This window comes from Sprattus sprattus (genome assembly GCF_963457725.1).
Source record: "Sprattus sprattus genome assembly, chromosome: 3".
Classification (NCBI taxonomy): domain Eukaryota; kingdom Metazoa; phylum Chordata; class Actinopteri; order Clupeiformes; family Clupeidae; genus Sprattus; species Sprattus sprattus.
In genome coordinates this window covers 34,287,634-34,304,525 of record NC_137922.1, presented here as the reverse complement: position 1 = coordinate 34,304,525, position 16,892 = coordinate 34,287,634, and the positions used below count along the sequence as shown (strand labels likewise).

Here is a 16,892-nt window from a genome sequence, read left to right as displayed (position 1 = left end):
ACCAATATAAATCTAAATACTATACATGTTGTAGACTCGATTCGGTTTTCAAGACAGTATAACTTGTCAACTTGCTTTTTAAATCAAAAACTGCATTATCCTCAAAACTTTATGAGAGGGGTACATTTTCCGGTGTTGTACCCGATTCAGCACCCTCCGTGGCAGATGCACCCCCTCGCGGGAGCCCACACCGGCATGGGTGCAGAACGCAGGAGATCGGCGGCCAAAAATCCAGTAGCCTATTTTCTTTTTGATGGGCATCTTAGAGTGTTTTCTGACTAAAAAGAACAAATTTCTTTCTTTCTTTCACCAAGAAATAGTCACTTAAAGGACAACACAGAGTCCAAATTTGGTTATCATTGTATTCATTTCCTTTTTATGGGGCGGGCAACAAGACAAAACAATCAACTGTATCAAATGCATTTCATTTTTCACAAACCTTGGTGCTTTTTTTACATTGAAATATGAAGAACAGAGGAAACAAACACCACCAGGTAATGGCTCAGGGCAGATACTACAGATAAAGAGGTTTCGATGTTCTGGTCCATGTCTTTGCATTCCCAACTCAAGTGAGCTTGACTAGGTCTTGTTGTAGTAGTACCATTTGTCAGCTGAAAAACAAAGATGTTTATGTTTGTATTTTCTCATACCAAATGCATGCACCATATATGTCAGATGCCCCTTGCATTTTAGCCAATGGCATGACAAAAAAAAAGAGTAATACATGTTCCTAATGAAAGTACATTTGAAGAGACGAGAATAGATTACAGCAGGCACAACCCTTATCTGCTTCTTTCAACCCACACTTATCTGCTTATGCATGTATGGTGAGTCTCAGTTCACAAAATGAAAGGTCTACTTTATTATGTTACTCTCTATTCAATGAATTCTCACAATGTACAAGTATGAGCAAGATTGGTCAACAAGGTCAAACCCATTAGTGTGCAGAGAGTGTCCAGTGCATTTGGTGGATTGGGAATTCCTGGTAAAGGGTTTGTGTTGTGAAGGTATGGAGATGTGACGCGTATGGTCTAAAAGGTTCTATGTATCTCATAAATCAGCTGAACAACAACATTTGACTACCCTACTTCCCCCACAAAACAACAATTCCCTCCACTGTAAGACTAATACAAGCCAGAAAATATTTCTTTCGAAGTGCTCCTAACAATGCATGTACCTGCACTCGGAATGGGTCCTGCTTCACCAAAAGCACTTGTCTGAAAAACACATAAAATAGATCCATTAAGAAATCGGTTGGCTTCTTTTTATGATATCCATGTTACAAAATAGGTAGCTATTTGTATTATGCAGTTGGCTTCTTTTTATGATGTCCATGTTGCACATTATATTATTATTAGGTAGCATTTTTATTATGCAATGTCATTGTGCTTCTTTACTAGTGCCTAGCTTCTAAGTCTCATTCTGAGAGCTAATTAGTTCCTGATACAGGGGTTCTACTCACTGCTTTGACAGCAGCTTCTGCATCCTCACTGGAACAGCAGAATGGACTATCAGACACGCAGGTGTTCATGCTGGCAAAACAGGGATGAAACAGAAGGGGGTTAGGAATGAAAAGAAAAATGTGTTGCTTCTTGCCTTTCATAGGGATGGTGAACACAATCTGGTCTTCATCTTATTGCCCAAGTTGAATAGTCCTCAATGTGAATATTTATGCAAATGTGACGCACATGCGTAAACATACAATTTGTGAGAGAGAGAACTTTCCCCGGATAGTTGGCATCTGGATCACCATGAAAACATGGCTTTGTTTGTTTACTATTTGATAAACTGCACAAAATGAAAACGTTCTCCTAGAAATAAGATAAGTTAAGATAAACTTTTATTAATCCCGTGAGGGAAATTCAGGTGTCATAGCAGCAGGATTAATGAAGTGAATAGGAATCAGACATACAACAGAAATAAGATAGATAGCATTTCATCCTTGGATTCATCTAATGGACTAATGGAAAATGTGCCTTGAAATAAATTGCATTAAGAATTACACAATGAAACTCACCAGTGTAGCTCACCACTTTCACTCTTTTTGGAAATCAGAGCTTTCCAAAAAACATGAGTGTCTTTGACTGTCTTTATTGCAAAGTCCTAGAAATAAAATCAAGTCACACAAATGAACTGAATAACAAGGTAAAGCAAAACTCATGTGTGGATTAAAGTGCTGGTAACTTGTATGTTGTGCATCTGTAAATATCCCTTTTGTAAAACAAAATGCTTTATGGCATGCCTCTGTGTAGATATTTGTTATTTTAAGATAATCATGCCCTTAATGCCTTGATAGGCATTAGAAAATATTCTAGCTCTTCGCATTTGAATCTCAGTCAATGATATTAATAACTTTTTGTTATATTCCGACATTTATGATATTTAACCGCCTTGAACAACAAACCCTGTCTTTGAATTCTCCATTGAAGGCAAACTGGTTTTCAGGTTTTCCATCTGGAACTTTGTACAGTTTGAACCAGTCTAGCGTTGCTTCCAGGTACCCTGGCTTCAGTCTTCTAACATCATCAATATCTGTACAAATTGGGAAATATGTGTACAATATGATCAATGAAAAATCCAACAGATAGAAGATGGAACAAATCTCTGCTGTATCATTGTCAAATGGTAAAAAAATGACCTACTATTAAAGTTACTGGCTTCAGGGTCTTGGGTGTTTATCACAATGAGTTTCCAATCTGTTTCTCCTTCGTCAATCAGTGCCAGCGTGCCCAGCACTTTGATCTTGATTATTTCCCCTCGAGAGCACACCTACGAGTCAGACAAGATATCCATTGGGTCTATCATAATTACCTGGAAACTGGTGCAGAAACGGCTTTAAAGATGTGGAAACCAAACTCTTCCCAATTCTACTATATATAATATACCCTAACGATGTGTAAAACCCCTGTGTCAACGTGAAGACTAAAGATGCTGTGAAAGGTCAAAATAACTTGCACATAAGGTGTATACATATCCATTATCCAGGTAGTTCAAAGGAAACAGAAACCAGAGACCACCTACCATCTGAATGGCACAACATTGTACACCGCAACTGTAATTACATATTCGACATGGGTTTAAAATAAAACTGTGCAGCCTATACTGGATACCTTGTCGCCAATGTCACAGATATCAATTGGGTCGTTGTCACCACAGCATCCTGTGTCATCGTCTTTGTGGTGCGGGTCTTCCCAGGTCTAGATAGCGAGGAGGAAAATATGTTAAATATGTTATATGATTGACATTTTTTTTCTCCCTGAGGCTAAAGTGTATTAAAACATCATAGAGCCCATCTCTGTGGCCTGAGGCTATGGGTCGGTGCGGTGCCACATGGGATCTCTCTCTGCCTCATTTCAAAATTCCACCTGAACCACACAGCCATTAGTGAGGCGAGGGAATTCACCAGTGACAGATTCATATGCTCTGCCCAGAGGGGCAATTCTGAGTAAAATCCAGTCATGTAGACTCCTAAACCTTGCTTTCCTTCATAGTAACACTCACTGCTATTTAACCTTCTGGGAAAGTGAATGAAAGTGCCAAGAGTGGGTCTATCCTGAAACACAAGGCAGTGGTGTGCTGATAGCGGGGGTGTATTGCCGGTTAAGTCCGTATGCACACTCTCGACTGACATAACAAGCATGAAGTCTTTTCAGTAACACTTCACCTTAACCCACTGTCATGAGACTCATGTGACCCTAAACACACAATGGCAGCTATGTGGCATCTCACTAAGCTTTTCGGACAGAATAATTCTACTGTTACACAAGCACCATGTTGCCTTAAATTACAATTTTCATGACAGTTCTCATAAAGTTTGATATGATAAAAACTAACTTGTGAACAATCACGCTGTTATGTTACCTTAACACTATTGAGGGTTGTCATACCAATTTCTAATAACGGTAAAAATTAATGATGTATGATATGGTCTTGTAAATATTATGACAGAGAACTCAAATAAATGTATTTGTTGATATCACCTTGCCTAAAGGAAATTAATATTCTTTGGTCTTAGTGATATTATTTTATAAGTTACATATCTTACCTGTGGAATCGCTCCATAATTCCAGATGTAACCTTTGTGTGGGAACACGTTGCACACATAGCGAAGTTCACCATTCTTCGTGTCCTGCTTTAAAGGGTTCAGCGGATCTTTGGTTGCAATCTAAAAGGGATGAAAAGAAAATTGGAGACACTCCCAAATCAGACAAAGACAAGTGTTTCCCTTTGCCCACTGGTTGCTACGAGGCAGTCAATTGTCTTTCCCGCTGGTTGCTAGGAGGCAGTCAATTGTCTCCCCTTGCCCACTGGTTGCTAGGAGGCAGTACAAGTTGTGTGAGGTTTCTGTCAAGCCAGGGACCAACATAGAGCTGGGGGAAACACAGTGGTCTGCAACTAGGCACGTGTTAATGGTAAAGATCAACACTCTATCATGACTAAATGTTTATAAACTGGGGAAAAAAAATAAATTAGTTGGATTTACTTAATTGTAATGTGGACATTGGTTGCACATGAATGAAACGTGTGAAATCAACATAGCATCTTTTTCAGTTTACAAATTTGATTTATTCCCCTATTTAAAACAGACACATCTTGACCAACTAACTTAAATTAAGTTTCCATGAAATGGGTGCTATAGATTTCTTATCTAATTATGTAACATAAACATGTAGCATTATGGTGTTATGTAGCTTGATAAGCAGGCGCATCTTTAGAATATGCATATACAGGTAACAGTGAAAATACTAAGTCACAATGAGGAGGACATCGACGGTGGATATAGAACAGAACATTTACACAGTAGTGGACCACTAAGTCTCGCTGGGAGCAACCCACAATCCTTCACCCCGCAGCATGCCTGAAGCTTCAACACGCTACAATATGTTAGTTCAACGCTATAACATCGTGTTTTAAAGAGAAACAAGACTAGTTTGGGTAATTCTAGTATAGTGTGGTTTAATAAATTTGACAATCCCTCATCTCCATTTTTTCCCACAAACATATATAGTATGTTCCTCATTACCCAAAGCCTTTTCCATATCATGTGGGGTGTCAATAGCTCTTGTTAAAAAGCTGTGACAGCAGCCAGTGTGCACTCGACCACCTGACTGAATAGATTATAATGTATAAAATATAGCTGCAAGCAGCGATGGCGGTTTCCTCCTTCAAACATTGCAAACCAGGGGAAGAAAAAAAACATTTGTCACTGTATAGAAAATCCATGCTGCAGACTTGCCAATGGGATATTACATTTCAAATCCAACATTTACAATGCTTTTGCCTTGAAGTTTAGACTGAGTGGAGGTTGTGTGTGTGCGCTTACCCTGTGTGTCTGTGAGAATGTATGTGTGTGACAGCAAGCTGTGTGTCTGTGAGAATGTGTGTGCGTAAAACAAAGCCTGCGCGTGTGTTAAGGGGAGACTGCGTGTGTGAGATTTAGGAGCCGCGCGGATGAGGAGACAGAGAGACATTCTATAGAGAACCACCCTAGCAAGTAGTCAAGCATGCATGTTTCAAATATTCACCAAAAATCCACTTTTCACTTTACAGTCAACTTTTTTTCAGATTTGTGTACTTAACATTCTCAAGTGTCTTCACATGAACATGTGATTGAATCAGAGTATCACTTTTTGACCTGTTGATGTGTAAAGCATTATTTTAGCGTTAACAATGTATCCAATTTGCTTTATATCAATCATTTTTGAAGATATGAAGTTGCCTTTTCACATGGGAACATGTTGTAGTGTCTTCCAGTGACATATCAAGTTTGGTGTTGATTTCACAAAGATTTGCCAAGATATGACTTCACTTCCTGTTTGGCGACTTTTCAGCTGAATTTGAGTGGCTGTACCGGACAAACGGTTGTGAGGATCAAAATTCTGTTGATAACTTTTGTGAGGCTAGGTCTGAAGATCATCTCTGGTGATTTTGATGAAGATTTGCCAAAAATTGTAGGAGGAGTAGGCTTTCAAAGGTTTTTGATAAAACCGGAAATAGCGGAAAATCTATATAACCGGAAATTGACGCCATAGGGTGTGTTTAATTCGTCTTGATCCAGGGAATCCAATGGTACCTCATTTTTGAAAATCGGTCATACGGTTCAAAAGTTGCGTGTGTTACAAAAGTCCAACTTTGACCTGTTGGTGGCGCTAGAATGGTCTAATGAGAGCCATGAAAATTGGTGTGAATGAAGAAGGGACTGTCCTTAATGAGTGTGCCAAATTTCACAAAAAGTTACCATATGGTTCTAGGGGCTGCCATTGACTCCCATTGCAGCAACATAATAAGAAAGCCTACAAATATAGCTGCAAGCAGCGATGGCGGTTTCCTCCACCAGACATTGCGAACCAAATGTATTTTTGTGACAATTTGTCATTGTATAGAAAGATCCATGCTGCAGACTTGCCAATGGGATACTACATTTCAAATGCATTACTTTGAAGATCCTCAAGGGCCATGGCTTCAAGCTAAGAGTGAGAAGGGGTGTGGTCATCCCTACATTTCCTCAAATGTTGTGTGTGTGTGCTTGAGGTTGTCAAAGGAGCCTGTCCCTGTGTGTGTGTGTGTGTGTGTGTGTGTGTGTGTGTGTGTGTGTGTGTGTGAGAGAGAGAGAATCTGGAGCACACACTCGCAAAGGAGCAGAGAGAGAGAGACCTTCTACCGAAAATCACCCTAGAAATTAGCCAAGCATGCATGTTTCAAATATTCACCAAAAATCCACTTTTCATTTTACAGTCAACTTTTTTTCAGATTTGTGTACTTAACATTCTCAAGTGTCTTCACATGAACATGTGATTGAATCAGAGTATCACTTTTTGACCTGTTGATGTGTAAAGCATTATTTTAGCGTTAACAATGTATCCAATTTGCTTTATATCAATCATTTTTGAAGATATGAAGTTGCCTTTTCACATGGGAACATGTTGTAGTGTCTTCCAGTGACATATCAAGTTTGGTGTTGATTTCACAAAGATTTGCCAAGAAATGACTTCACTTCCTGTTTGGCGACTTTTCAGCTGAATTTGAGTGGCTGTACCGGACAAACGGTTGTGAGGATCAAAATTCTGTTGATAACTTTTGTGAGGCTAGGTCTGAAGATCATCTCTGGTGATTTTGATGAAGATTTGCCAAAAATTGTAGGAGGAGTAGGCTTTCAAAGGTTTTTGATAAAACCGGAAATAGCGGAAAATCTATATAACCGGAAATTGACGCCATAGGGTGTGTTTAATTCGTCTTGATCCAGGGAATCCAATGGTACCTCATTTCTGAAAATCGGTCATACGGTTCAAAAGTTGCGTGTGTTACAAAAGTCCAACTTTGACCTGTTGGTGGCGCTAGAGTGGTGTAATGAGAGCCATGAAACTTGGTGTGAATGAAGAAGGGACTGTCCTTAATGAGTGTGCCAAATTTCACAAAAAGTTACCATATGGTTCTAGGGGCTGCCATTGACTCCCATTGCAGCAACATAAGAAAGCCTACAATAACAATAGGTTACCTCCTACCGGAGGAAACCTAATAACAATAGGTTACCTCCTACCGGAGGAAACCTAACAATAGGTTACCTCCTACCGGAGGAAACCTAATAAATGGACTCAGTCTATTACAGCAGGAGTACAGCAGCGGCATGACCCCTGTAGTGGCACTGACATCTGCGTAACACCAGAGAGAGCATAGCTATTTTGTGTAGTAATTACCACAGCAGAGACTGCTGTGTGCCGTATAACACATAACCATTGGTTCTCTGGAGCTCCTGTGGCCAGCAAGCAATCTAGCCCAGGTCAGCGAGGTCGCATAACATGGATGGTAAAGCAGAATAATAAAAAATAACACTTCCTATAAAAAAAAAACTTCCTGGTCCATATCCTTATTTGAGTTGGATTCAATACATGAGGCTCAACTCACAGGTGAGAAAGCCCCTCAAATAGTTAAAAGGGGGAACCTGTCTCCACTTTTGCGAAGAGCAAACAGATAACTAGTTATGCCAGGACTCAAAGATTAGAAAGAGTATGTTTCAGTGGTTAAACATGAGATAAAAACAATAAGAACCATCGTCACCCCCCAAAGATACACAGTCACAACATCTCAACACACACCACAGTCACAGCGTCTCAACACATACCACCGTCACAACATCTCAACACACGCCACAGTCACAACATCTCAGCACACACCACAGTCTCAACAAACTCAACAACTTGAAGTCATGGTTACAAAACCAAAAATCCCTTTCTTAAAATAATGTTACAGGTAGTTGTGTCACATGGTCATACAGTACTCCAAAGGACATGATATTCACTAGGTAATACATGGATACCAATGGAAAACTACTGCCACAGAGAAAACATTGTTGATAACTCTTACCTCCATTTTAGCACTTGTCCATCGTGGAACCTCAATAACTGCATGGAATATGTTCTGCACATCAAAGAGAGGAAACAAGGGATGATGCATGTTGCCAAGCTTAGTTACGGTTTTACGTGTGCCATATGCTTCACATTATTTTTTTTCATGTTTTAGTATATTTTATTTTACTATGGAAAAAATGTAAACCTGGACTGCTGTGCAACATTTTTCTAATCCTCACTCCTATTGAGGCTCTGCTGCATCAATCCTTTCATCCTTCTCCACCGCTCTATTATTAATTTAGCTTACCGCATGGCTTACAATGGGAAATAATATTCAGGTCTAATGGTTTAGTCAGGCTAAATCTTTCCTTGACCACAAATGTATATGACAACATCCCACTGACAAAGAACATATGGCTCATGCATTAAGTCTGTCCGTCCGTCTGTCTGTCTGTCGGTCTGATTCAGGTGGTTCATTATCCAAATGCATGTGATGCACACCACATGAACCAAGGCACAACAGGTACTTTCAAAGTATCATATATTAAAAGGAGCCAGCCACCAGTGTTAAATCACAATGGGAGAATGTTCAACGGTTAGGTTTTTGCCTGACCACAGTGCAAATTTGTCCTGAATCACTTTCTATTCTAATAGAAATTAAATTATAATTCTATTCTATTCTAGTTCTAATTTCAAATTATATTTTAATGCAAGCTTTGTCATTCTGTTTTAACAAAGCCAAGTTCTTTACCTGTATGTCTGGGTACTACAGAAAACATTGTGCTTGATTTAGTGCATCTAATGTTCTAATGCTCACAACCTGCCTCATGAAATACATCAACACATGAATTCTAGAGTAGACTAGCGTTTGGGAAAGATTTTGGAAACATTTTGGAAACATTCAATACAAAAATCAGTCAAATGCAAACAGCATTAAATATATATCAGACCTACAGGTTATAGGAAGGTAAAGGAAAAATTGTGCTACCATGTTTAGAAGTCTCTATTTCTATTAACAAAACGCTTCCAATGTGGACCTTCTGTTAGTCGGTTACAATAGGTTGTCAAAGTTATTTTTCTTGTTGGTATGAACACATTCAATCCTTGACTGATTATGGTATAATTGCATGGATCAGACCACGAAACCAAAGAAAATACCTCTTTTCACTTTGCTATTTGTCTTGCAGCCAACAGAGATTGCTGCTGATACAATTAGACAAATAGACTGCTGCCTAGAGCGGAAGAAGAAGAAGTTGATTTTGACAATATGCTGCGAGATGAATACATTTTAATGGTCTGTTACAGAACCTGAAACCACAGCTAGTCTGCTCGAAAGGAAAAGTTAATAACCCTGTTCTAATGTGTATGTAATTGCACAGTGTTATCATTATACTGTGTGAAAGTGTTGTTGATACTATTATGTTTAATTCAGGAGAGCTTTTTCTGGCAGATGTGAGGAGAGGAAGGCCACACATTTCTGTGAGCCTTTTCTGCCCCTCTGATCTGAGTGCACATTATGATTAGCTGTTAATGAGGGAAAATTGAAAGGAAGAAATTACATCATTGTTAATGAGATTACACTGTCCAATTCAACATATCAGATGCAAAGGCAGAACTCTGCAGTGCACTGTTATAGAACATGACAGATGTACTCTTTTATAGCTTACTGTATATGGCTTGATAGCTTGACAATGAATTCATTTCTGAAACATTATTTGTTACCATCGTTTTGGTGGGCGTGTTTGGAAACCCACTCTTACATACCTGAGCTTCATCGGCATAAATGGGTATGTCATGGAATGGCGAGACATATTTTCCCTCTGAGTTCTCTAGAAAGGTTCAAGAAGAAGTCGGCAGTTAAAATTCATGCAAAGACCCAACTGAAGGAATGCTAGTCCCCAAACGGACTCAGCTCATACAGTTGGCAGTAAGACAGTGATGCTGTCAGTGGCCTGATATAATGACCACGAGGACACAGGGTCATGTGTGAATTAAAAATAGAAGATATTACCCTACTTATGTGCACAATGTGTTCTCTCTGTGTGTGTTCTCTCTTTTTTTAAATTTCTCTCCTTTCCTTATTTTCTGTCTTTTTGTCAATACTGTTGAGTGTTTATGGTTCTGTTTATACATAACAGTGTTGTCACCTCTGACAAACACCTCTGTGTTGTGAAGACATTCAAGACACCGTGTGGTGTTAGCATTACACTCAACCTCCAACAATGTGTTTCCTACATGAACTAAAGAGGAAAAGAAAGTGTACGATTTTGTATTATGCAATCAGAATTACACAGAATAGCCTTTTAACTGAGTAGAATGACATGGGACGTCTCTCCTCTGTTTCCTTATTTGAATTACCTGTAGATTTACCCACTGGTAATGAATACAAGAATGTTGAATTCGTTTCAAATCAGTTTCCTCAGATTTACTCACTGAAAAACACTCTGTAGTCTTGTGTGTTCGGCCTCCCCCTCTCTTCGGTGCTGAAGCTCATGACTTTCCGGGCTGATATTCTTAGTCCCATCCACTGATTTAGTGTACTTAGTACTACAAGTCAACTACCCAGACTTCTCCGCTAAGTAGGCAGAGGCTGAGGCTGCTGGGCATAAGGAGGAGCCTGCGTGGTCGCTGAGCCTATGGCCAATGGCCTCTAGGGTGGGGATGTGGGGCCAGGAAAAACAACAGAAGGAGTGATATTGACCTAAACAGAGAGTGAGTCAGTACAGCAGCATATTGAGTTCTAAATGACCCATGTAGAGGGGTATTTAATGTGGCAACAAATCAAAGCTTTGAATGAGTAGTAAATGCTATACACACAGCCAGATTTAATGTGTATTGTAAAAGGTGTTTCGTAAATGCCTCCTTTCAGTTCTTGAGTGCTCTTGAAACACCACCCCCATACAAGACCTGTGAAGACCCACGTATCTGCGTATGCAGGAGGCTTGGTTTGAGAGAATTGATTTATTTAAAATTAAACTTGACTTTCACTGAGGAGTCTGCAAAAAATAATGCCCTTGATGACCTGACTTTACTTTTGCCTGTTTACTGACGATGCTGAGGGAGACACCGAGTGAAAGCCTGCTGGCAGTGAACATCGCCAGAACAGAACACTTCTAACCTCTCTGCCTCTCATTAAAATTTTCATCAAAGGTGAGGATTTGTATTGAGGAGCTAGCAGAAGATCAATAGTGTTTATCATTTGTTTCTCCCTTCACTGAAGGCTTTGTCCTTGCGTGCTCTGTGGGCCCCAACTCTGTCAGGTAAACTGAGTTCACTAAGAGCATTACTAAGCGGTACAGCAGAGCAGAGAGAGAGAGTGTGTATGTGTGTGTGTGTGTGTGTGTGTGTGTGTGTGTGTGTGTGCGTGTGTGTGTGTGTGTGTGTGTGTGTGTGTGTGTGCGTGTGTGTGTGTGCGTGTGTGTGTGTGTGTGTGTGTGTGCGTGTGTGTGTGTGTGTGTGTGTGTGTGTGTGTGTGTGTGTGTGTGTGTGTGGGTGTGTGTGTGTTTGTGTGTGTGTGTGTGTGTGTGGGTGTGTGTGTGTTTGCACAGCACCTGGAGCTAGACACGCCAAGCCCACAGCACCACCCCAGGTTGAAGCAGATGGCCCAGACTGGAGTTAGAGCTAAACCAATTACAGAGTAGATTAAGCCATGCCACAACCTTTAACACCGTGGAGAGAACTGTATAAGTGTGCAATCAGAGTGTAAGTTAAGGTTGGCCCGGACAGAAATAGTGAGATAAATCTGGAAAGAGACTATTTTTATGTGCTTGTACTTAACTGATTTCTTATTTATAGCCTATTATACCGTGAAAAGTTTCCCATCTATTTTGCATTTTACAGAGATTTGTATTCATTCTCAGAACAGCAGCTCACTTTAAAACTTGTTTTAATCGACTTACTTACTAATTTATTTTCTGATTAAAAAGCCATATTAATGACGTTGGTCCATTTGAGGACTCCCTCCTCAGTGCATAATTCAGCAGACTTGCTGGGTGGCTCCTTTAATGAATCCTGCCTCAGAACTCCTGATTAATGAATGCCTCGAGAGGGACAGCCCAGGGCCCATCTCACATGGCTTGGTCGAATGTCTCACCGTTGGAGTCTGCAGGTAACTGCACCTAAGATATTAATTAGCCTGAAGAACTCCACCACCCCAGCTCTGACTACAACAGCTACAGTACTACTTACACGCTTTTCAATATACTGATGAAACCCACTGACACAATCACCTATAGGGAGAGTGGGGTGAGTTGTGCCAGTTTTTACTTAAAGTGACTTTAAAGCGAGGAGTAATGCTTCCAATTCAGATATGTACATATCTATCAGGATGTTGTGCATTCCTGGGAACAATCACTTTGGATCTGAAATATAGTATTTAAGAAATATTGTTTTCTGAAAAAAGTGGTCTCATGGCACACCTTGCTTGTTAGTTGTGCCTTTAGAGAATACATTGGGGTAAATTGAACCATTCATAATTAAAGTAAAACAGTATATTTTCATCTCAAAAACTGTGATGTTATATAAAATTACTCATTTCAGGTTTATTTAAAGTTATTTTGCAACATCAAAGGCCGGTTTTCTACAAGCCTTTTGCGCCACATGAGCACATCAAAGGTCAATTTTGTTCAACAAGGCCTAGGGCTTTATGAACACATCAGAACAAAGTTGACTTCAAATTAAATTCTATTTAAAGGTTATTTACATAAACAAAATGAAATTCAAATGAAGACCACATTCACTGCAACTCTCTTCAGGTTGAGGTTCGGTTCACAGGTAGGCGTTCGGGGATCAGGCACATAGATGACTGATATTTTTTGCTCATCCAACAGGTGGTTGGAGAGACAAACCTTTCTCTGTAGAGCATCCATGTAATTGCATAGGCTGACTCCCACTGAAATGCAATCACATTTGTATTTTCTTGCAGAAATGAATCTTTAGTTTAGTTTTGTTGTTTGCGTTCAGATTTGTGTGACTTGTTTTTGTTTTATTGCTTTATATGAACTATGTGAAGAATGATACATGATTATTAAGAAATATATGACTATTATAAGAATTTTTTTTTTGAAACAGTGGCCCTGGTTCAAACCGTCCTGTAATTGGACTCTTACATACATGATTTTACATGGAGCCTAGTGCTTTTACTAAACAGCAGGAAAGGCGTAGTTAAAACCATGGGCTGAAGATCCTTAACATGAAAGAGAAACAAGATCAAGGGAAAATGGGAGGGTGTATGCAGGGCACTAACAGCCCACCAATATGTAGGACATTAAATGCCTACAAAGCTACATGATGTCCATAAAAGAACGTCATGTCATTTTCAGGAAATACAAATAATGAATTCTAAGGAACCACATATCTCTGAATAATGCATCAAGGTATTTCATGTAAATTGATTCTTGACTATGCTTAAATTTGAGGTCCCTCAGCCATCATACTGTAAAGAAATTCCAAAAACATCAGCCTGGTGCTGCAATGTTCAGTTTGTTTTGAATATTTTTCAGGGGTGAGATCAAATTAATGACAGAAACACTGTGATGTATCACATGGGTAAGTGCAGGGTGATAGCATCTTCAATGAAAATGTATTTTTTCTACACCTAACAACAACAACAACTTTGTATTGCTAAAGCACCATATTTAAATGATCATTTAAGTCATTCAAATGTGATTTGTTTATTTCAAATGTTTATTTCAAATGCCTTTTGCTTAGTTGGGCTGTCATGTATAAAACATGAAACTGTCAAAACGCAAGGCAGAATTTTTTCACCGCACTGCAGGAGGTGTAGCCATCAAAAGACATTAGGGTTCATCTTTTAACCCTGAAGCCAATTGCTTACATCAAAAGTGCCAACATGAAAGAGTCGAAAGCACTGATTGGTTCCTCGGATTCATCAGCCCCTATTAAATCTCCCTGCAACATAAAGCCATATCCGTGGAGAGTGTCACAAAAGAACTTCTCAAAAAAGGAGGGCTTTCCAGACTAGTTCTTGCTGGGATTGTGATCTGAAAATTCTGGTGTGAAAAGGGCTTTAGTATTTTCAGAGAGCTATAAGGCATGTAACTGAGAACATTTGAAAAAGCAGGGGCTGCTGTTTGAAATCCCACCATGGCTCAATGTCTGTCATTGAGGAGGTTACACCATCAGGATGATTTCTATCTGAAGTTATGCGGATAAAGTTTAGCGCTTATGCCTTCCTTGAGGTAAACAATGCCATGTATGGACTGTTCTTCATTCTTTTCTCTGTTCTCTCTTTTTTAAATTAAAAAAAAAAAAATGTTTACAACTAGCAAAATTCATCTTGGCATTGTGACGGATTTCACTAAGACAGAAAAAACAAGCCGATTTCATGGCAATCAGCGTTATGCTGAGGAGTAATTACCACAGCCTTTCAACCAGTCAAAATCCCAAAACCAGCTTCATGGATAATACACAATGAGCAGAAACTGTTTAGGGAAGAGGGGGGCGAGAGATGGTAAATACTGATGATGGAAAATGTTTGGTGCTATAATACTCTTTATGAAAGGAAGAAGCTAGAGTATGTGAAACTGGTAGCGGAACCGAGTTAGCGAGGTTGGATTTATAGCTTGAGGCTTTGTAGGTTAGAGGCATTGTAGCTAAATCATGCTCAACACTTCTGCTTTTTTAGAACACTCAAAGAAGCTTTGAAGGAGTTGTCTGAGGCTTCTGAATAAGCGAGCTAGTGGTTGTGGCTGAAGCGCTGGGGTTGTGAAGGAACCTGTGGCCGTGTTGTAGCAGACACCAGCCAGTTGTGTGCTGCTTGTGTCCTGCTGCTCGGGATCTATGGTTGGCCAGTTGTTATCTTGGTGAGGTAAGGTTGTTGGACGTGAGTATGTGTGAGCATGTGACAGTGAGAGGACTGGTCTCTGTGGGAAGTCCCCAACCAATAGCACAAGGTATTGACAATCTTTTTCCTGTGTATATTATAAAACAAATGGATGAACATAATTCATTTCATAAAAATAATGTAATTAAAGACAGAGTCACAACCCATTACATTAATGGTTTTCATTAAGAAAAAAACTCATCAGTAACATAAAGTGTTTAATCATATTTTATAAATTGCAGTTAATACATGTACTGTACGCATCAGGTCACTTCTGCTGTTTCACAAAAGCACAATACAGAAATAAATACATCTTCTGTCTTTCTGACCTCTTGGTCATGATTGAGTGAACAAAAATGATCAAGACCCATATCAATCAATATCAGACCAATCAATTAAATAAATAAGAATCAGAATACATCAGACATCACAATATAATAAAAAAAAATACCAGACCACATGCGCTACTACAAAATTGAGATAATGATTGATAGGTGAAAAATTCACCCTAGTTAGTTCAGGACTCCGGAGCTGCATGAAAGTACATTTATTAGACAGACAAACAACAACAATTGCAATTGGGCTCCCCTCCCAGCCGAGGCTGACAGTGAAGCCATGATAAACTCTTTTCACAAAGTTTATATAGTCAGAAGTTTAGCTTTGAGCAGGGACGATCACGTGGTGGATTTCTCACGTCCGAGGCTCCCTGTCTTGCAAGGATGGCAGTTTTGCACAAGGTCGGAAGAAGCACAGTTCCTTTCTTATCTCCTCTGGTCTAAACATGCTCTTGTTCATATGCAGACTTAGTGGCACCTAATATTCTAGTTACACACACACAGAGAAAAGCTGTGCTCCTTCTTTCATAAGCACATAATTCACAGGAATATATTCATACAAGTCACTTGATTATTATATTCTTAAGTCATTAACAGTGTTTGGAAATAATCTCTATCAATCCCTCCTTTTATCCGTTTCAATGGATAACTCAAAATTACAAACACAATCAAAATCACAAATCATCTTTCTTAAGCGTTAATTTTCAATTTCAATGGATAACTTCAAAATCATCATTCTGAGCTTCATCACATGGATTTTCGGAACATAGGTCATTAATAAGCATTGTGTCATCTACCTTAGTAAGTAATTATTAAGCAAACTTTCTATCAGAGGCACAGGCGCTACGTATTTGTAAGGCAAGGTATTCGTCGTCAGCAGTTTTAATCAATCCAGCCACCATCTTTCGTATACTGGGTACTACACAGCATGCACAGGTAGCCAACACACAAAGAATACCCAAAATCAATCCCACACAAGACATCAACATTCCTTCCCATGAGGAAAACATTGTCGACAGGGCACACATAAACCAATCATGCGTGCCAGAACTCGCTTGCATTTTATTTGTAGGATCAGATCTAAGTCTTTCCCATCTCTGGTGTTGTCAGGGACATGTGTGCAATATTGGTCAGTACCAAGCATGACACAAATGCCTCCATTCTCGGCAGTGAGGATCTCAAGCACAGCCGTGTTTTGCCGTGTTACCCTGGAGTTGGCGTGTAGTTCTTCTCTGATCGTTTGTAGTCCGTCTCTGGTCAGGTTTTGGAATTTCATCTCTGCGTAGTAAAGGAAATTAATCCAATCTGTGTGTGCTCCGATGACGCACCAGGGGCAGAGGGTAGATGCCAGGCCATTCGCTGCTGGGT

The 16,892-nt window shown here is 39.6% G+C and overlaps 1 protein-coding gene across 1 annotated transcript; it reads right to left on the bottom strand.

Annotated features, from left to right (window-relative positions):
* Positions 1 to 579: 579 nt before the first annotated feature.
* Positions 580 to 10,869, bottom strand: ppa1a (inorganic pyrophosphatase 1a; the record flags this gene model as incomplete). Its single annotated transcript, XM_080834105.1, has 11 exons — positions 580 to 611; positions 1,178 to 1,217; positions 1,463 to 1,532; positions 2,018 to 2,103; positions 2,405 to 2,532; positions 2,643 to 2,769; positions 3,111 to 3,197; positions 4,046 to 4,165; positions 8,362 to 8,415; positions 10,110 to 10,174; positions 10,779 to 10,869. 11 exons carry the CDS (start codon positions 10,867 to 10,869, stop codon positions 580 to 582), a joined length of 900 nt encoding a protein of 299 aa, XP_080690231.1.
* Between the last annotated feature and the right edge of the window lie 6,023 nt (positions 10,870 to 16,892).